The sequence below is a fragment of the Mytilus californianus genome, unplaced genomic scaffold, assembly GCF_021869535.1.
Source record: "Mytilus californianus isolate M0D057914Y unplaced genomic scaffold, xbMytCali1.0.p SCAF_11, whole genome shotgun sequence".
Taxonomy (NCBI): Eukaryota; Metazoa; Mollusca; class Bivalvia; order Mytilida; family Mytilidae; genus Mytilus; species Mytilus californianus.
Genome location: NW_026262593.1, coordinates 61825446 through 61848084, shown reverse-complemented (window position 1 = coordinate 61848084; position 22639 = coordinate 61825446). Strand labels below are relative to the sequence as shown.

The window sequence follows — 22639 nt, the reverse complement described above, 5'->3', positions numbered from 1 at the left end:
GTCAAACTATTAAAATACAAAATGTTTAGTCTCGAAGAAAACTTGTATGATTTCCGTTGCTATTTGCGCCGGCAAAATAGCCACTGCCATTTATAAGTAAAGGTTTTGAGATATGTAAAACAAAGTTTATATATAAACCAAACTTGTACTATCATTAAAAAAGATATCTGAAGCGTTTAGATGTGAGCATAGAGTATAAAACAAACCATGAATCTTTATCAAGTTATTTTTCATCACAGTTAAAAAAAAATTGCACTTTAGATGTGAGCATAGAGTATAAAACAAACCATGAATCTTTATCAAGTTATTTTTCATCACAGTTAAAAAAAATGCACACAATTTGACGGCTAAAGCCTGTTTACAGTTTCTCGCAATCTATTAGTTTCCAAGCTAATTGCCAGGATGAAAAAAGGAGTTGACATTATTGCCTGTGATGACTTTTTTGTAGATCTTATCTTGTTGGTCATTTTTTGCTCACAATTTTCTTTTTATCATTGCTTAAGAAAAAATAAAAACTCAAAAGATTGGCCAAATGTGTAATTCAAGGGCAGTAACTCCTTTCAGTAGTCCATCACAACCTTGTTTATGTTGACTAATTTGTGGATCTTGTTAATATTGACTAATTTGTGGATCTTTTTTATGTTGACTGATTTGTGGATCTTGTTAATGTTGACTGATTTGTGTATCTTGTTAATGTTGACTGATTTGTAGATCTTATTTATGTTGACTGATTTGTGGATCTTGTTAATTTTGACTGATTTGTGGATCTTATTTATGTTGACTAATTTGTGGATCTTGCTTATGTTGAATAATTTGTGGATCTTGTTAATGTTGACTGATTTGTGGATCTTGTTAATGTTGACTGATTTGTGGATCTTGTTTATGTTGACTAATTTGTGGATCTTATTTATGTTGACTGATATGTGGATCTTGTTAATGTTGACTAATTTGTGGATCTTATTTATGTTGACTGATTTGTGGATCTTGTTAATGTTGACTGATTTGTGGATCTCATTTATGTTGACTAATTTGTGGATCTTGTTTATGTTGACTAATTTGTGGATCTTGTTAATGTTGACTAATTTGTTGATCTTGTTAATGTTGACTAATTTGTGGATCTTGTTAATGCTGACTAATTTGTGGATCTTGTTAATGTTGACTAATTTGTGGATCTTGTTAATGTTGACTAATTTGTGGATCTTGTTTATGTTGACTAATTTGTGGATTTTGTTAATGTTGACTAATTTGTGGATCTTGATTTTGCTGATTATTTTTACTGTTTTCAATTTTTCTGTATCTATTATATACCTATATCAAACAAAGTTAACCTTTGATGGAATTAGCTATTTCATATCTCCATGAGTCATATACTGGTAGCACCCAACGTGTTCAAGTACTTACAATCCTTGGTTTTAAAATTTCAGTTGGAGTTTGAACACTCTGGATGCAGGTAAATCGAGAAAAACACCATGGACGCACAATTTTTCATACACTTTAAGTTTAATTTTCATCATCAATTATAGTTTCCAAGACAATTGCCAAAGACGGTTAAATAAAGCATAATCATCTTTCAAGGCCAATAACTCTATAGCAGACAATTGACAATTTTGTGGTGTCAAATTTATACTTTCTGGAAAGGGTTAAATTGCAATATAGGAAAATAATAAAACAGTTCATAAGGAAGATTTAGAATTCATTTTTAATTCACATAAACAATCATAAATATAAATATTCTAATGGATGCTTCCTACTGACTAAATAAATACATACAAATGCTTATCATTTAATACGATTGGAATGTTAATTTAAAGCAAATATATAGTGTTAAAGCTATCATTTCACATACATGTACATAATAAAATATGTAAATAAAACAATTTCAAATGATTTCCCAATACACGTACAGATAATAATTAATTTTTCACAATTAACTATGTAAGTTATTCCAAAGATTTTCTTCAATTCATAATTATAATCTCATTAAGCAGAAATATAAATGCAAATAAGATGAAAGAATAGAAAAATGTTGTCCAGCAAACCATGATCCTGTCATTTTGTGCTGAGTTGGAATTAAGAACAATCAATCTAGCATGCAATACTATACATTTATTTCCCGTGCCTGAGGGAGATATTATCAGATTATTACATGGCATTTTTCATATCAGATGTATTATCAGCCCAAGAACCAAAGGCTCGATGGGCTGATATTGACTGAGGGCTGATAATATATCTGATATGCAAAATGCCATGTTATGATCTTTTTATCATATGTTTCAACAATGGAGAAAAATAACAGTTTAGTATATTGATCCTTTTAAGTGGTTCTCAAGTAGAAGTTCAAAAAGTGAAAAGTTTACAGACGACGGACACCAAATGTAATACATCCCATATGAAATCTTTCATTCATATGCCTCAACGGAGGAGAAAAACAACTGTATAATATATTTTTATATTGACGAATAAAAAAAAAATAAACAAAACATGATCTTATTATGAACACTGTTTGGAAAAGTCAACATTTGTAAAGTAATTTGCTAAATTATGCTGGAAACTTTGAAAAATACATTTATTGTATCATTTGTTTTGCATTTTACATAATATATTTTCCTGTTTCGTAATATTTGTTTTGTACCTTACTTTATATTTTTCACTGAAAACCTACCATTGAGGTGTATTGTCCGGCATTTGCCGAGTAATGTTGGAATGCCATGCGATAATGTTACGAAAAGGCATGCGATATTAGCCGGAATCAGTCGATAAATTTTTCATATCAGCCAGCTAAGCACCATTTATGTCATGGGAATAACAATTTTAACATTGCAACTATGAATTATTTAAAAAAAACTGCAGAGAAGTAATATAAATGTGTTGCAGATTCAAATCATTCCAATGTGTAAATTTTAATTTCCCTCGACCAACCTGGATCCCCCTCCTTAAGGGATCAGTAGAACAGGTTTTAGACTCTGTGATTGCAAATGCTCTAAACTGCCTCAATTACATTTATTCTAAAATATGGTCCTAAATATGTCTGCTATATTTTTACTACTGGACGTTAAACAACATGCAATCAATCATTCTAAATCACTTCTATCATAATTAAACTAGCTACCAAATAATAAAATGAATTTGATGAAAAAATGGAGTATGAAAAAACACCAGTAAAATTATGTCTATCAGAATTACTTATATACATATACAGATAAAGGTAGATCTAATGACCACATATAACATAATTTCAATCATTCACAACCAGATTTAATAGTAGTTCCAGCCTGTTTAATAAAACACAATATAAAATAATGGAATGTTTGAATATAACATATCTAAATACATGACTTAAGATTATTCAATTATGATGCAATACATTCAGATTTTTTGCAATGCTATTATTATTGCAAAAATTGTGACAGACCAAATTTCGCAAAAATAAAACTCACATTAAATTTTTTTTATAGCATTATCTATAAGTAACATTTCTGGAAATGGCAATAACAAATATCACATTTTTTTGGTCCCTTGATCAACAACTACAATAATGAATGCAACCAAAATTTTCAGAATTTACAGTTCTAGCCTGTTCAATGTAACAAAATATAAAATGCTGGAATGTTTAAATATTTGTGTTATATTGATAAATATATATATACCCTGTTTAAAAGCTTAAAAAATCATACACAACAAATACTGAATACAAGTAAAATTTTTAATATTCTTTATAGACAAGTTTTCAATTTCGATTTTATTAATTAACTGCCCCGGTTGACTGAGTGTCATTAAGAGAAAACAAGTCATGGGACATTGTGACATGAAGATGTTTGCGTTGTGAAGTCAAATTTTTCAGGGAAAAAGAACAAGTTGGAAGATCATGTATAATTGATCACATTGCATGGTTTAACACAGATTTTTCAAAAGCTAGGTTTTATATTTTAACCCCTGCATTTAACTACTCTTCACTGCAATTGAAGGATTACTTTATGTATTTGCTGTATATTTAGACAATATATCATATAAAAATAATTGAAGCTAAAATGATAAAAAAAAAAAAAATTTGGCGGGAGATAATTTTATTTGGTTGGCTTTTAATGAGTTATTTCCCTTTTCGAGTAAATATTTTGTTAGCATATTCTTCTCAGGACCACACTGTGACATATAAAATATAAAGCTATCTGTTAGAAATGGGACAATCAAAGCATTAAAAGATGTGTTAGATGAAAGATCTTTAGGAAATAGATTTGCTTGCAATTAAATTACAGTTATGCAGATTTTTAAAGGGGATTTTTACTCGTATCATTTCAAATGTAAAATATAAAATACTTAATGTACATGATATATGTAAATGTCTAGCTTTATGTGACCACTTTCAAGAAGACAAGTCAGGATGGTACTGACTGAAAATTCTGGAGTTAAATTTCCAGGTTGACACCGAATGTATCAATGTTTAATTATTCAGCCTAAACAATGCCATAATACTCTTCCTGTTAGAACAAATATTTCGTACCTTTAATTAAAGAAACAAATAGTATAATTTTTGCCTCAGTGGAAATAATAAAACAGAATATTACTTCCACTTGGAACTTATATCATGAAGGAACTTCTATTTCATGAAAAATGGATAACATGCTCTAGGTTGCACTTTGTAAATACATCTCGTAGAGACATAACTTGGGACCAGTAAATATACACATGCATAGCGGTCAAATTGAAATCTGTGGAAGACCAAAAGTGAAGGGAGGGGTAGTACAGAATTTTTGTACAAGTTTAAACTCTTAGAAGTTCGGGGCATATAAATGTTGAAAAACACAGCCCTATATTTTGACCTTTGAAAAAAATAATAGTGCATATAAGCTTTCCATTCTAGGACATAATTTTATACAAAACTTCATAGTAAAAGTGGTACAGTTTTAGTCGTAAAGGGAGTTCCTATGGGAAATTGCATTGTCTATATATACAGAATTGCAACCTCTAATGAATATTTTTTTCTTTATATGACATGTGATAAATTTGTTTAACCTTCAAGTCGTGTTTTAAGTCAAATATTATAGAATGGAAATTTTTTTAGAGAAGTGTCTACATTCCCAACAGTCATACAAAATTAAGTATATAATAACATATGCAATTTGACACTTCTTCAAAGTGAGGCATGGTTTGTAAATAAAAATCCACTGCCCCATTATAACGGTCATGCTGCTATTTTCAAGGTTGACAAAGCTTAACTTTTAGTAGGCCTGTTTTTTACAGTAGAGGATATTAAAATAAAGATGTACAAACATTGACCTTATAAAATGTTTGCTACATAGTTCCCTTGTATAAAAATGGAGATTTTTCCACTCAAAAAAGGGTCAAACAAGAATGTGTCCATAGTACATGGATGCCCCACTCGCACTTTCATTTTCTATGTTCAATGGACCGTGAAATTGAGGTCAAAACTCTAATTTGGCATTAAAATTAAAAAGATCATATCATAGGGAACATGTGTACTAAGTTTCAAGTTGATTGGACTTCAACTTCATCAAAAACTACCGTGACCAAAAACTTTAACCTGAAGCGGGACAGACGGATGGATGGATGAACGGCCAGACGAACGAACGGAAGCACAGACCAGAAAACATAATGCCCCTACTACTATCATAGGTGGGGCATAAAAACAAATTTCTGGATGCAATAAATGTTTGAAAATTAATCTCTTATGATAATCCAAAAATCAAACCATATAATCATTTGAAAAATTCTCAGCTTCATGAAATACAAGCAATCGTACACAACCAGGTTCACAATATGGACAAAGGAATTGAAGAAAATGTAAGTATTGCCCCATACCTGATTAGAATTGTGAATAGGGACACATATAAATACATGTAAAAATTATTGATTTAAAACAAACCAAAAAATTGTTTGGTCTATATTAGATAAATAGCTATGGTATTTATTTTTCTCTTTTGTTGTTATACTTCAATATCCAGTTAAGTCGCAATTGTTTTGAGAATATTTTTCACAACTTTTTCATAAGAACCAGAACTCTAAAGACAACCTTTTCTCTTATTTTTTTTGTTTGTTTTAAATTGCAAATATTTCTATGCAGTAGCTCTACAGTGTAGAGCAAAAATATTGATAAAGGTTCATTAATTATTGCACAAAAAAAGCTTTAAGATGTACACAGATTTGATGATTCAAGGGGTAACATGGGGATCATCTATTCCTTTAGGTGCTGATGCAGTTTCCACATAGTTACTGGATGGCACTGATTGGTCTATATTTTCATATTTACTATCATGTTGGTTACCTATTAAAGAAAACAAACATTTTGGTTATTTTACTGATTATTTGATAAAGAATACAAATATATGTACCACATTAGAGCTATTGAAAATTTTCGATTGATGCAATTTGAGCAAGAGTTATTTCCCTTTGTGGCCATGTTGGAGGTCAACAAAATTATTTCACATTCTTTCACTTGCATATAACGTTATAAAGGGGCATAACTCAAGAACGGTATGAGTGACACCACCCAATTTCGAACTTGATCTGTGTTTTCTGGTAATAAGCATTGTGTACAAGTTTCATAACATTTGGTTCAGGCAACCTAAAGTTAGAGAATGGAATCCAATTTTGGGGTGTACTTACGTATGGATATACAGATGGACAGACAAGGGTTACACTAAATGCCCCCTACGGTGATAGTGGGGGCATAAAAATCAAGTTTTCTGAACACGTTTAATTTCTTGAAGACTTGCATAATTCATCACTACACTCAAGTATGAATGATATCTTCTCATACTGCTTGTACAGCATGATTTAATTAGGTTTGTCAAATTAAAATCAAGAAAATCAACCAGTTATACCTCCAACATGGCGGGCAAAGAAATAGCTAAAACTCAAATTATGCCATCTATCTATTCCATTAAAATTGTTATGGGAGGGTAAGAATGAACTTCCAAAATTCCCCAACAACCAACATACTTTCTTAAAAGTAATTTTGCATACATCAAATGAATTCAAAACCCTGAATGACCTACACCCCATGTCCAAAAACAAAACCTTCCATTTAATCCTCCACATCAATTTTAATGGAAAATTGAAAATTTATGTATCCTATAATTATTCTAACACATTCAACTTCTTGTTAGATATGTTCAAAATTTCCTTTTTTTTAATACATGTATAAATATTCCATACTTCAGTTTTTCGTAGTATTTAGCAAATTATATATACTTTATTTTTTAAATACATTTCACAAAATTGAACTCCACTGGCACTTGAAATTAATATCTGTTCTCTCATTCAATATAATTTTCCTATTTCCTATTAATGATAAAATTGACAAATAAACTGTACACAATGTATTTGAATCAGATCATTTTGACAATTTAATCAAATAATAAAAAGGCAAAGTGCAAACATAATTTTCAAGCTGAAGATACTTAATTTTTATTTCTTATAGATGTAGATGCATTTCTGCTGTTGATTTGACTGATGTAGAAAAACATATATATAAGTACCTACCCATTCCAGGAATTCCAGGAATGTTAAAAGGCAGATCAAATGCATGGCCTTGTCTATCCTGCCAGATTCTGTACAACAATATGGCCGTCACTGGTTTTAAAATCAAATTTAAAATGCACATTCTGATTTAGTGTTAAGGAAAAGAATTAATTGATTGATTTTTGGTGTTTAACACCACTCAGCATAATTAGCACTATTGGTAATTTCTTTGTAGCAAGTTTTATTTGGTGCAGGAAGCTGGAGTCCCTGGAGAGGGAAACACAGACCTTCAGCAGGAAAACTGTTAATCCTAGTCAACGACGAGTCAAACACACCTGCCATTTGTGAGGCTAGTATTACAGTAGATGAACTACTTCAACCACCAAGGCCCCACTTCAGTAGGAAGAACAAACTGATGCAATCAAAGTCATGAGGCATAGTTGGCTGAAATTACCTAGCTAAATAGGTATACCTTCTGTAAATTCACTATTTCACTTGCCATTTATTTCGACATTTCAAGGACTGATGATGATAAAAAATATGGTTCCTGTACTGATGCAACATGATGGTCTGGATTGGGTTTACAGAATATCACTCACATCAATTTCACGTGAATTCATGTGAAAATCACATGAATTTTACGTTAAAATAACATAAACTTTTTTCACATGAAATTCATGTGAATGTTTTAAAATAAAGTAATTTAAATAACATTTAAATTTTCAAAATTAGAATCATGAAAAATACCTATTTTTTTTTTTTTGGTAAAATTTTTCACGTGAATTACTGTAAATTCAGAAATTATTGCGAGGTTTTTATTAATGCGAATAATGCGACTGGGTGACTATCGCAATAATAAGAAATTGCATTCTGATATCTGTTACATATATCTGTATGCAGATTATCCTGATATCGCAATAATTAATCTCACATTTTTGTCCATCCTTGAAAAATCGCAATAATAAATGCACGCAATAATTTCTGAATTTACAGTAGCTCATTTGAGGTGAATCTCACGTGAAATTTTTCATGTAAATTTCATGTGAGATTCATGTGAAATTCACATGAGCAAATTTTGCCTGTGTAGAGAATACTATGGACTCGTATGTTTTTGTGTGTATCAATTTTCATGCATTGATGAAATTTATATTTCAATTATTTGATTGCATGGTTTTGCCAAAGTATGTATAAAAACTTATAGAAAATTTGTACTTCCTTGAATATCTGGTTCATCTGTTCTAAGGAAACCCGAGAAAATTCGTATACCATGAATAACACTATAGTGGATCACCAGTAATGGGCAAAAAAAATATAAAAATTTCCTCATATAATAAAAGTTTAAAATTTCTAAAGGATACCCAAGGCTAAATCTGTACAGATTCTTTTCCCTCGCATCCTCTGAAATATAAAAAAAAGTTCAAACAAAGCTGTATACAATACAAGTAGGATAAAAAAAAAGTATATGTCTGTTTACGGTAATCCGAACAATCCTATTTTTGAGCACCGACCAGAAGTCACTTTACCGGCCCATGGACAATTCACATGACTCAAAATCATGTCGAAAAAATAAAATGAAAAAAATAAAATAAAATGGAATACCGACCTACCTACCCTATTTTTTTTAATGATGTAACCTTAAACAGCCGTATATTTTTTTAACCTAGTACGAAGTTCCACGTTCTAAAGAAACCTTATCTTTAATTAGCCTGGTTGTATAACTTACCTTATATCACAAAACAAGTGAGGAAAAAAAATTATTAATAACAAGACTTAGAGACACAAAAAAAAGTCTGAAAACAAAAATCTGAATAGTGGCAGTGCCATTCTTTTATAAAAAGTCATGAAAATAATGTGTTTGTATAAGGACGAAACTTACTGTCAGGTCTCTCAAAATAATCATGTCCCATTGGTTCAAAGACACCCAGGAATATGATGTCTTGTATCATTGTAAAACAGTGGAAAAATAAGAACTGCAATAAAATAGAGCATCATTTAATTTCAGTTTCATCATGTTTCATTGGTTCAGATCTTAATCTATTAGCAGTGCTTTGGGAAATTGCTTCTGCAATATTCTACAAAATTTTAAGATATGATGTATATATAATGTTACTACTATCTAATTCAATTAAGGATGTTCGCTACTTTGTTTCAAAATAACAAGCTTTTTGAAAGACTATAATAAATTGATAGTATATACATAAAGGAACTTAAAAAACAGATAAAAATTAAGGGTCCATGTGCTTGTTTTCGAGATATAAACCATTGAAAATTTGGCGGGAAATGATTCTCTCTAGATTTTTCATACATTTAACATTGGCATATTTTTTCTTTCAAAAACTATGAAAAAATAACAAGGATTTTATAAGATTTTGAAATATGACTTTTTAAACTTTTTGTAATGATATTATGAAAAGAAAAGTAGAGGTTAGTGGGCAAAAGTTTTTAATGGCACTACATGGATAAAACCAGAGGATTCTTAATATCTGGCAAAAATTCTATAACAAGAGAAGAGAACATCCTTAAACAACATTTTCAGTCCTTCCTTTTAGATGAATGTAATTTTTCAACCCAATCATGCCAATGTAGGATTAAAACAGGTTGTCAAAATGGCAGCAAACCGTTTCTTTAACATTTAAGGATGTAGTCAGGTGAAATTAAAAAAATGGAGAATGTATCCCCATAGACACAGATGATGCCCCCGCTTGCATACAACATTATAAAGGGACATAACTCAAGAACAATAAAAGTGACGCTACCCAAATTTGTACTTGATCTTAGTTTTGTGGTAATAAGTATTGTGTATAGGTTTCATGTTTAGTTGGGGCAAACTTAAGTTACAGAACGGAAACTAAATATTTTGCAATTTTTCGATTTATAAAGGGGCATAACTCAATAATGGTTAAAGTGACACTACCCAAATTCAACTTGATCATGTTGATCTGTGTTTTATCAGTGGAAGGCAAAATTAAACATTGCATTGTATAAAGCATTGATTGTAGTTGATTCAACTATAATCATGGACAAAGGAAGATAACTTCAATTTTAAAAATTACTTGAACAATGACATCATTGATATATTTAGAAAAAAAATGAAAAATTTAGCAATTTTTCCATTTGTAAAGACATGAAAGAGGCATAACTCTAGAACAGTAAAAGTGTCGCCACCAAAATTCAAACTTGATCTGTGTTTTGTGGTAATAAGCATTGTGTATAAGTTTGATAACATTTGATTGAGGCAAACTTAAGTTAGAGAACGAAAACCAATTTTGGGACATACAGACAGACAGACAAGGGTAAAACTTAATGCCCCCTCCGCTTCGGCAGGGGCATAAAAATCTAGAATATATTAAAGAACATAGTTCCAATTGATTTTTCGAAAAAGTCTAAGACATTGCTGATGTAAACCTACAATATAAATTTGATAAAAATCTGGCAAGAATTGTACACATGAAAGCACTAACAATGCAAATTTCCATATACATGTACATGTAATTAATGTTTCCAAGCGGCATAACTCTTTTAAACGCGTCAAAGTAGTTCATCAGCACTGATTTTTGAACTTGTCCAAGACAATGCTGATATACACCTATAATATAAGTTTTATAAAAATCTGGTAAGAATTGTACACATGAGAGAACTAACAATGAAATTTTCCATATTATTAATATTTCTAAGAGCCATCACTCTTATAACAAGAGTGCACACGCTGAAATGTCTCGCCTTCTTTACTAATCATTGATATTATGTTGATAGTCCTAAATATAAAGCTTTACTACAACTATCACATACACTTAACATGATCCAAGAAAATGAGGTCAAGGTCATATAAACCAAACAAGAAATACATGTACACCTTACAATCATTAAATACACTAAATATAGTTGACCTATTGTTTATCATGTTTATAGTTTCTAAGATAGACTTAATCAAGAAAACTAAACATTGACCAATGAACCATGAAAATGAGGTCAAGGTCAGAAGAACCATGCCAGGCAGACATGTACAGCTTGCAATCCTTCCATACAACAAATATAGTTGACCTATTGCTTATAGTATTAGAAAAACAGACCAAAACACAAAAACTTAACACTGAGCAATGAACCGTGAAAATGAGGTCAAGGTCAAATAAAACCTGCAAGACTGACATGTACATTATAAAATATTTCCATACACCAAATATAGATGACCTATTGCATATACATGTAGTATTAGAAAAAAAGACCAAAACTCAAAAACTTAACTTTGACCACTGAACCATGAAAATGAGGTCAAGGTCAGAAGATACCTGCCAGCTAGACATGTACACCTTACAATCATTCCATACACCAAATATAGTGACCTATTGCATACAGTATAAGAAAAACAGACCAAAACACAAAAACTTAACTATTACCACTGAACCATGAAAATGAGGTCAAGGTCAGATGACACCTGACGGTTGGACATGTACACCTTACAGTCCTTCCATACACCGAATATGCTAGACCTATTGCTTCTAGTATCTGAGATATGGACTTGACCACCAAAACTTAACCTTGTTCACTGATCCATGAAACGAGGTAGAGGTCAAGTGAAAACTGTCTGACGGGCATGAGGACCTTGCAAGGTATCCACATACCAAATATAGTTATCCTATTACTCATAATAAGAGAGAAATTAACATTACAAAAAATGTTAACTTTTTTTTTCCAGTAGTCACTGAACCATGAAAATGAGATCAAGGACAATGGACATGTGACAGATGGAAACTTTGTAACATAAGGCATCTATATACAAAGTATGAAGCATCCAGGTCTTCCACCTTCTAAAATATAAAGCTTTTAAGAAATTAGCTAACGCCGCCGCCGCCGGATCACTATCCTTATGTCGAGCTTTCTGCGACAAAAGTCGCAGGCTCGACAAAAACTATTGACTGGCACTGATTTTCGTACTTGTCAAAGACATTGCTGATTTAAACCTACAATATAAGTTTCATAAAAATCGGGCAAGAATTGTACACATGAGCATGATGAGAGTGCTAACACTACAATGTAATTATACCATAAAAAAAAGAGTTGTGCGGAGAATTGATACTCTAAGTCAGAAGAGCATTAGTTAAGGAACCAAATAAGCTTAAAATATTGACAGGTTATGAACTCCTTTTCAGAAATATTTGATTTTTTAACTAGAGGCTCTCAAGAGCCTGTGTCGCTCACCTGTATTTACTGTGGTTTTGGAAATCATGTAAAATAAGGTTAAAATCATAATAAATAGTATTAGATAACCCAATAATGATTAAGACCAAGTTTGGTTAAATTAAAAGCAGGTCATCCCATTGTAGTCTTACAATAGTTACTGAAGACCCCTTATCATTATTTAAATTAGTTTTCAAGTTGTGATCATTTGAAATCGTTGTTTTACAATTTTCTCATACACTTCTCATGCTTCTATAGTAAACCCTATGTTCTATTTTGAGCCATGGCAGTCATCTTGGTTGATGGGCAGGGGTCATCGGATATATTTTTTAAACTAGATACCCTAAGGATGATTTAGGCCAAGTTTGGTTTAATTTGGCCTAGTAGTTTCAGAGGAAAAGATTTTTGTAAAAGATCACAAAAATTTACGAAAAATTGTGAAAAATTTACTTTTTAAAGGGCAATAACTCCTTATGGGGTCAATTGACAATTTTGGTCATGCTAACTCATTTGTAGATCTTATTTTGCTGAACAATTTTGCTGTTTACAGTTTATCTCTATCTATTATAATATTCAAGATAATAACCAATAAAATGCTCCGCTGGGCGCAGCTTGATACGACCGCAGAGGTCAAACCCTGAACAGTTGGGGCAAATATGGACACAACATTCAAGCTTGATACAGAACTGAATCGGATTGTGATTAAATATTTGACACAGCATAGGTTTCTGACACAGAATAAATGTGGTCTAAGAACTTAAAAAATTTAAATTTACCTATTCAAACCATATCATTATTATTTGCTTTTATATATCAATCAGAAATTACCAATTTAAAATGGAAAATTTTAAAGAAAAAAAAAGGAAAAAAAGGAAAAAAATATCCTTCCCCCAAATTATTTGAACCCCCTTATGATTCATCACCCCCAAACTCAATCCCAGCCTTCCCTTTGTGGTATGATACCTTGCAGTACAATTTCAGAGTGATCCATACACTTGAACACAAGTTATTGTCTGGAAACAAGAAAAATGTTTATTTTTAGGCCCCTTTTTGGCCCCAAATTCCTAAACGTTTAGGGCAATTATCCCCAAACTCAAACCCAGCTTTCCCTTTGTGATATGGAACCTTGTAGTACAATTTCAGAGATATCCATGCACTTACACACAAGTAATTGTCCTGAAACTAGAATGGTTGTATAAAAATGCTTGTTTTTTGGCCCCTAATTCCTAAAATTTTGAGGCAATTACCCCCAAAATCAATCCCAGCCTTCCCTTTATGGTATGGTACCATGCAGTACAATTTCAGAGAGATCCATACACTTACACTTAAGTTATTGTCATAAAACTAGAAAAATGCTTGTTTTTTGCCCCTTTTTGGCCCTAATTCCTACAATTTTGAGGCAATTACCCCCAAAATTAATCCCAGCATTCCCTTTGTGATATGGAACCTTATGGTACAATGTCAGAGAGATCCATACACTAACACACAAGTTATGTCTGGAAGTTACAAAAATGCTTATTTTTGGCCCCTTTTTGGCCCCTAATTCCTTTACCGTTGGTACCATAACCCCCCAAAATCAATCCCAACCTTCCTTTTGGGGTATTGAACCTTATGGTAGAGATCAATTCACTTAAACTAAAGTTAGAGTGCGAAAAACTAATGTGTCTTCGGACGACGACGACGACAACGACGACGCCAACGTCATACCAATATACGATTTGCGGTCGTATAAAAACTGCAAAATTTCCTTAAAATTACCAATTTGGTTGATTATTTAGGGAATCACTGATGCATGACTAGAGCGGGCCCCCTCTTTGGCAGTCAGTGGGCCCCCCTTTATGAAAATTTCTGGATCTGCCACTGAAAATGTAGGAAAAAGGCTGACTCAGACTTTTACCTTATACATAGCATGGCATTATATGGGTCTCAAATCTTAAGAAAAAACTCTAGAATCTTCTTTGATTTTGGTAAAAACCTTTTTACGAGCTATTGAAGTCTTCTGTGAAAAGAAAAGTTGGTGATACATGGCAAAATATTTTACCCTGTATCTTAGAAAAAAACACAAGGAGCAAGGGTCCGGAAACAGTCATATTTGCCAGTCATGTCCTAAGATGAAACTATTTGTCCTAAACGAGTAATTTGGATTTAGGACAAATTTTATTTTTTTACAGAAGTAATTTCGGTCATTTCATTGACTCAATGTTTGAAATCGGATTTCTTAATCGCCATTTTGCACTTGTGATCACTTGTTTTTGTTTATAATCCCTTTCCTGTAATAAAACTGCCACTACAGTAGTTTGATAATCCTGAGGGCCCTCCTAATATCTATATCAATGCCTCCGGGAAACATTGGCTAATGATCGCTAATCACTTTTTACCTGTGGTTTTAATTCACACCTGACAGTGATCACAAGCTCAGAATAATATCTTTAAAACATTAAAGTTCCCTGACAAGTGTATTCATTATTTATTTACTTTTCATCAAAGACAGTCATCAATTCTGATTAAAAAATTAAATCTAAATTTACGTAGAAAAAAGTATTTTTTCGTGAGTAACACGTGTGCTTTATTTACTATGTAATACGCAAGCGTGAAAATGTCTTCAGCAAATTTAATATTTAATCGTAAAATGCAAATTGATTTCATGCTAAATTAAACGAGTGCAACTATTATCTGTTATATTCAAACACTTTTAAAGGTAATAAAATAAAAAAGCCATAAACGGTGATTTCCTGTCAATTTGATAAACAAAACAAATCCCGGAAATGAATCTGGAATTATTCGTACTTTAAAATATCGCAAACTTCCGGTTTTAACTTTTGTCAAATCGAAAGAAACGTATGCAATGTCTGAGAAATTAACCATTTTGAGTCATTAAAATCATTTCAATTTTAGACTGTTGCCTTCCCTAAACTGTCCTTCATGGTAATGGTAAGACATTTACTTAGTAAATGCGATGAAACAGCAATACAAGTTCGTCATGTTCGTTGATGCTATGAATATAGTCAAGTTGATATCGACAATTTGAAAAGGGGCACCAACTTTTCAACATCTCAAAATGACCGAAATTGTCTGGAAAAATTTCCGGATCCTTGACAAGGAGTCCGAACATTTGACAAAAATTCATAAGCCTGACCCAAGTACATCCTTGCTGGTACTGAAATCATACATAAACAAATTTACCAGCATTTTATCGTCATTAACAATGAATTAAAATTTAAAAAGCTTCGTTGTTCTTTTGCTCTTTGTGTATTTTTTGCTGTACATGTACTGATTTTATGTCATGGATGGATACCCCATATCCTTTGTTTTTCTATTAATTGGTTTAAAGGTTCTCAAGTTATTGCATGGAAATATCTCGAACTGCCTTGACGTTCCTGAATACCCAAAACTGGATTTTTGAATGTTTACATGAATTAATCGTGATTCACACATCGGACTTTGATTAGTACAAAAACTTCATCAGAGATAAAGACTCATAAATTTGTCAAATTTTATACTAAATACACAAATATAGGAATTTATTTGGAAATATGATTCAACTTGCAGGAACTACAAAATGGTATTTCATACCCAGCTTTTTATTGTTATTATCATTCAACAATTAAAAAGAAGGCAAGAACATATGTATAAGATTTTTTTTTTCATCTTTTCTTTTGGCTTAGTACATAATTATTGATAAAGATTATAATGATACTGTCTGTGTGAAACATTTTGAGTTTCTTTTTTTCAAGATTAATATTGACCTGCTTTATTACAGTTTGAAATGCATTTAAAAGTTTATTTCATCATGTTTATTTTCTTTTCTATCTTGAAAATCAGAACTAAAATTTACTTAGAGCATTGCACAAAATCGTATTTTTCTACAATGTTCTAAGCATGCTCAAGAGCATAGTTGTCTTTGTTTTTTGATAATTTTTTCTTAATTACAATAAACAATGTGAATATACCATAAAAACTGCATCTACAGACTCATTCATCACAATGGCAAATACACCAATCAGCAGTACAAACATATTCATGTAAATATAGGAATCTGGTAAGAAATAATGACTCATTGATGCCCTAAAATAAAATAATACACTTTAAATATATATGTAGAATGGTAGATATACTGTAAATTCCAAAATTATTATGATGTTTTTATTATTGCAAAAAAAGCAACAGGGTTGTTATTGCAATAATTTAAACTTGCATTTTGGATTTTTTTATATGAATGCAGCAGGATTTATCCCAGTATCGCAAATATAATATTGGCATTTTGGTCTAAAAAAGCAAAATCGCAATAATTGCTGAACTCACAGTACGACAGCATGTACAATACATTTCACTAATACAAAGCTCACATGTTGAAATGGTTATTCTGCATTTGCCTTATTTTTTTTAGCAAAAGAGACATGCAAATGTATATTTAACAGTAAAATGGGATTAAATTGAAAACTTATAGTTATCAAGCAAGTTTACATAATACAATGTTTTTCAAATTTGTTCAAAATTTTATTCTACTTTTTACAATCTACATGTATATTGTATTTACGTACTTTATATAAGGATTTTTAAAAAAAAAAATATTCTAATCTTAGCCATTTCTCCTTCAAAACCCCTTTTACAGTACATAGCCTTTCTCAAAATTTTGGTATTTAAAAGAAAAACAAGTGAAACTTCTAGCTACTGCTCACTGATGATACCCCCAGCCCAAATATTTGACGGTAAACAGGAAGTTGTTGAGTGATGAATCTGAAAACACATCACACGGTGTAACTTACTTATATAAACCCTGAAACCAAATTTCAGAAATCCTTGTCAAGTAGTTCCTGAGAAAAATGCGACGAAAATATTCATGGGACGGACAGACGGAAGGACTGACGGAAGGACAGACAGAGGTAAAACAGTATACCCCCTTTTTTAAAGTGGGGGTATAATAAACATAAATTTTATAAAATGTAAATGCTGAATGTACATGCAATGGGAGATAACTCTTTTTTTTTTTATAGAATTGCACTATTGAACATGTTGAAGATATAAAGACATTGATTTATCTATAAACAAATTGACATTAAACTTGGTAAAGGATAATTATACACACTGACATTTTACAATTTAAGTAATTTGTTGACTTCTTTTTCTTTGTATATTTTGTTTTCAAAACTGCAGGATTCTTGTATAAAAGACATGCCTCTATCATTGACATAATTGAGGGCAGCACATTAACCTCTTTTGTCTCTCTATTTTGCATTATTTATTAAGTTGCTGTCTCTATGACATTTACCCTAGATCTCCTCTTATTCAATCTTCTTTAAGTGTTTCGTGTGTATGTTGGAGAGTTTTGTTAACCTCAGACAATTTTGCATATTTCAGTTGAGCCTGTTTGATTTAGATATTTTCAAACATTGTCATGATTTTATGTAATCAGACCGGTGAGCTTTCCTGAGTTATGGAGGATTTTCTCTATGAGAGGTGTTGAAATGACTATTGAAGTCCTAAATTATATAAAATGAATAACTCAAAAGAGGAATTAAAAGAAGCATAAGTAGTTGTCCTTTGTTGCTATTTATAATATTTGTGAAGCTTCTGTAGTTCTCCTTTGTTGCTGTATATCATATTTGTTTTTTAATTATTGTTTTTTTCGTAAATCAGGTCGTTAGTTTCTTTGTTTGATTTGTTTTACATTTTTATTTCGAGGCCTTTTTTAGCTTGATATGTGGTATGGGTTTTGCTCATTGTTGAAGGCTGTACAGTGGCTTATAATTGCTTATCATTACTTCATTTTATCCCTGGTGGATAGTTGTCTCATCAGCAGTCATACCACATGTTTATACCAATAGAAATTTTAAAAGCCTGGGCTGGAGGTCCTGTGGCCTGGCATGAATACTGTTTCTATGTTGGGGGTTTTTGCCATGGTATTGTCAGTTTTTCTGAACCATTACAAAGAATAGACTAATTTTAATTTTTACCAGTGTTCAGTTATTACAAATGTATTAGAAATTTATACATATAAACTCACCATATTGTTAAAACAAAATGTACTATCACAGCTCCCTGCAAAACAAAAACAGATATAAAAATATAAACACTTATTATAACTTTTAACAACTCCATAAAAGGCACCAGTTTAAAGTGTGTCAAACAAGAAAATGGCTCAGGATTCAGAAAAGAAAGGGGATTAAGTCATAGACAACATTCAAATTCATATATTTTCCTGTACATTTCCTATGACACAATACTTATGTTATTAAGTCACAATACGAACCGATATGCCCTATCATGGTTATAGCAGCCATATTTACTAGGGGACAGATTTTCATAATGGAGGTGAAAATGCTTTGAAAAACACAGGAAAATATCATAGAAAACAGAACAGTCCAGTTGCTTGGAAACATGCATAGGTTATCCATGTTTTCCCGTACTTTCTTATTATTTCCCCCTCCATCCAAAAATCTTCCCCCTAGGTAACCATACCTGCCAACCTCTGAAACCTTCAAAGAGGGAGATCTCCCCCTCAGCTATGACAGCTGAGGGGGAGATTTTACGCGAACGACATTTTCAAGTGAAATATATGACTTGTTTATTTATTCAGTCAGAGCTCAGACATATTAAAATAAGTCTAAATCTGCTTTTGACTCGTAGAGGTATAAATTTGTAGGTTTCAAGATTTGTCTCCCTTTAATTTAAGACAAATTATGACTTCAATAAGTCATTTAGTGTTAAGCAAGAAATATTTGACCTGAATTAAAATGTTGCAAATATTGACTCTTACAAGTTGATAAGTTACCAAAATTGGTCAACTTCAAGACCCAAGCATATTTATAAAAAGGTCATGCATCTACATGAAATTATGACAACATTGAAAGACAATGCTTTGTCTTCTAAAGGAAAATATGCATGAGAGCCTAAAAAAACGGAGATAGTGTTTATTTCCTTTACAATGCAACCATCTATAACCACACAAAATGAGGAAAATAATCTTATGTTAAGTAAAAATGTTCAATTAGATGATTAAATATAGATAGCTCAGGTCCTTGTGAACTCTCAGACAGGTTTATGATGTCATATAGGTGGTGCACTTTGGCCACCAATTAAAATTAAGTCTTTTCATAAACATAAATAGACCTAAACAAATCTGTCATTTTCTGACTTAAATAAGTCTGAAAATGAAAACACATTTTTATAATAAATACATTTTTTTACTTCTGTAAGTCAAAAACAAAAAACGACTTGTTTATGTCTTAGCTCTGACTGTTCAATGCTGTTATTCATCTACAAAACACCAATAAGAGTTGAAAGATATACTTTATTTCTTCAACTCATAGTTATAATCTATACAAGGTGTGTTTTGTTTTTTTTTGCCTTTTTTAATACCTCTGAGTCTCATAACTCATAACATTCCATATTTTGATTTTGTTGTGAGACCCACACTAAGCATGCTTTCAAACATCGTACAGACCACCAGAAGAATCCAAAAAGTTGATTGAACATGATGTGCAAAATGAAGATTCATTGCCAAGTGTCAGTGAACTTGGTCGTAAAAATTAAAAATCTTTCAATTCGTCTGCTTGACATTTCGATTTGCAGTTATCTATTTCTTCTTTTTTACACTGTTGATTGGTCCAGACAAAGACCTCTATCTTGTTGGAGTTGACATAGCAGAAATGAATTTCGATTACTTGTAAATCAAACATAAAAACTACTGACCAAAGTTTTCAAATGATCGCTGATTGTTTATTTATTTCTATTGACAGTAAAAGTCAGAGAATTATGAACACGGGTCATTCAGGGTTAAAATATCTGAAAGCGGGAGATTCTATACTCCCGCGTGGGAGTTGACCGGCAAGCTGGAGATTTCCAGAATTTCGCCACTGAAGCGGGAGTCTCCCACTCAAAACGGGAGGGTTGGCAGGTATGGGTAACATCTGCCTCATATTAAAAACACAACTTGAGATTTACTCCAAATAATCATGATATCTTAAAATTTGATGGACCTGAATTTTCGGAATGTTTGATTTATATTATCCCGAATTTCAGGTCTGCCAAACTTTACAGAGTTTGATATTTTATACTCTCTGGAATTGAAGGATCTTTGGGAAATCATTTTGAAATCGAAATATAGATGATCATTGCACACCTCAAATGAAATCGTAACTTATTTATCATTACTTTTGAATATTTCTGGAAATATTTTGCACCAACAAGCACAAAAAATGTAAGACTTTGTATAGAACTATGCAAACATTTCTAGCCATCAATAAAGATTTCATGGCAATATTCAATTTGGTCTCAAAGTGCTGCCGAAAATTCTCTCTCTAAGTCTAAGTTTAGACGAAAAAAATGGCTTAAGCGTTATGACGTTGTAGGAAGGCGTCACAGAAAGAAATTGAAATAGCTTTCACAGAAAGAAATTGAAATAGCCTTTCAAGACATCATAATTATTTGGACTACTTGAGATTGGTCCATTGACAAAAGAATGACATCGATTTCCATTAACTTTTTTATATTTAGAGGAAAGTAGCAGAAAAAATCATTGACAGCTTTGTTCATTCCAGTATAGCTTCTCTTACAGGTGTTTGAAAATATTTTCTTTTTTAGTAAATGTGTTCAAATAATTTAACACGAAGCAACAGCTTGGTTTATGAACAAGCTGTTGCAGTCGGATATAATTTTCATTGTTTCAGTTTCCTGTATTTTTCTTCGCAACTCTACATATATTCACTTTTCTTAAAGGATATAAATATACTAAATGAATAATCAAAACCTTTAGTGAGACACTCGATGGATTCATTTTACAACTTATTTCTTTTTCTCTGTGTCAGCTTCAGCATCCAATAAATAATCACAGTCACGGGATCTTTATGTAAATTCTAGAAATGTTCCGAATACTGCGATGAGAAGTTCTGTTGGGATTAGTCCTTCAGCGAATCTATAAAGTAACCACTCAACCCCAAAAGTTATTCAAAACAATAACGCACAACTTGCAACAGTAGTGAAACATTATTTGTATAGAAAATGGTAGGACAAGGGCCTTTGGGTTGATTATCTTAAAAACATGTACCAACAGATGAAAAGTTGGTAAAGAAAAACCGTACGATACAAGTAAAAACAAACTCCACGTGATGGTGCAGGTCGTAGTCTAGTGTTTGAACTGATGAAGCAATAACAATAGAAGATTAATCCTTTTTGAGGGGTGGACAGGGGGTACCCTTCTCCCACCTCCCGCCCCTATCTCCCACCTCCCACTTTTAGAATCTTTTTTTCTGTCCCACCTATTTTTTGTCTCCCACCTCCCGCCCCAACCTCCCTCAAAAGCTGTCCACCCCCTCTTCTTTAGTCCTATACATATTTACGAAGATCCTTTCAATTTTATTTTTGGACGATGGGATTCTCGGGGTTTTACCTCAAACTGTATGGGAATTAAATCCAAATTATTTTCACACCGTCTAATCATATATGATTGGTTAATCTGTTAATCTTCAGTTGTGACATGTATAAGAATCATGAATGAAGTTATGTATAACTTGTTAAAAATGCTTTTAATTTTATATTTTTTTATTTTTTGCGTTTGAATATTTCTTTTTCATTTTAAAATCCACCAATTTTATCGGTATTAAATATGATGACTAGCTGCGAAACCTTATAGCTTATATAGGTCCTAATGATAAATAATTGAAAATTTGCGGACAAGAACCTATGAACTATGGTTCCGCAGCTACAAGCTGACTTGTTAGCCAAAATCTGTTGTTTACATGTATCAAAGGCAAATTAACCACGTGACACTCAGCTTGTAAATTTGTCAATTGAAAATAACTGTTTCCCTGATAAACTAAAAGAAGCCCAAGTGACCCCCTTCTTGAAAAGAGTGACCCATTATTGAAAACAAACTATAGACTACTTATTAGTGTCTTACCCATATTTTCAAAAATCTTTGAAAAAATATATGAAATTCAACTAACAATACTTTGATAAAATATTTAATCCTTTTTTGTGTGCATTT

The 22639-nt window shown here is 31.8% G+C and overlaps 1 protein-coding gene across 1 annotated transcript; it reads right to left on the bottom strand.

Moving 5' to 3' along the window:
• Positions 1 to 1676: 1676 nt before the first annotated feature.
• LOC127720466 (type-1 angiotensin II receptor-associated protein-like) lies at positions 1677 to 21494 on the bottom strand. Its single transcript, XM_052227051.1, has 7 exons — positions 21404 to 21494; positions 18659 to 18693; positions 16605 to 16719; positions 9356 to 9449; positions 8838 to 8877; positions 7501 to 7622; positions 1677 to 6280 (listed from the first exon to the last, which is right to left on the bottom strand). The coding sequence occupies exons 1-7, from the start codon at positions 21428 to 21430 to the stop codon at positions 6168 to 6170; spliced, it is 546 nt and encodes a 181-aa protein (XP_052083011.1). The 5' UTR covers positions 21431 to 21494; the 3' UTR covers positions 1677 to 6167.
• Positions 21495 to 22639: the final 1145 nt, after the last annotated feature.

Coding starts and splice junctions, on each gene's coding strand:
- LOC127720466 (XM_052227051.1), bottom strand. CDS start 21,430: ATGAATCCATCGAGTGTCTCACTAAAG. Junction 18,694..21,403: donor CATCGAGTGTCTCACTAAAG/GTTTTGATTATT, acceptor TTTGTTTTGCAG/GGAGCTGTGATAGTACATTT. Junction 9,450..16,604: donor CTGTAGATGCAGTTTTTATG/GTATATTCACAT, acceptor ATTTTATTGCAG/TTCTTATTTTTCCACTGTTT.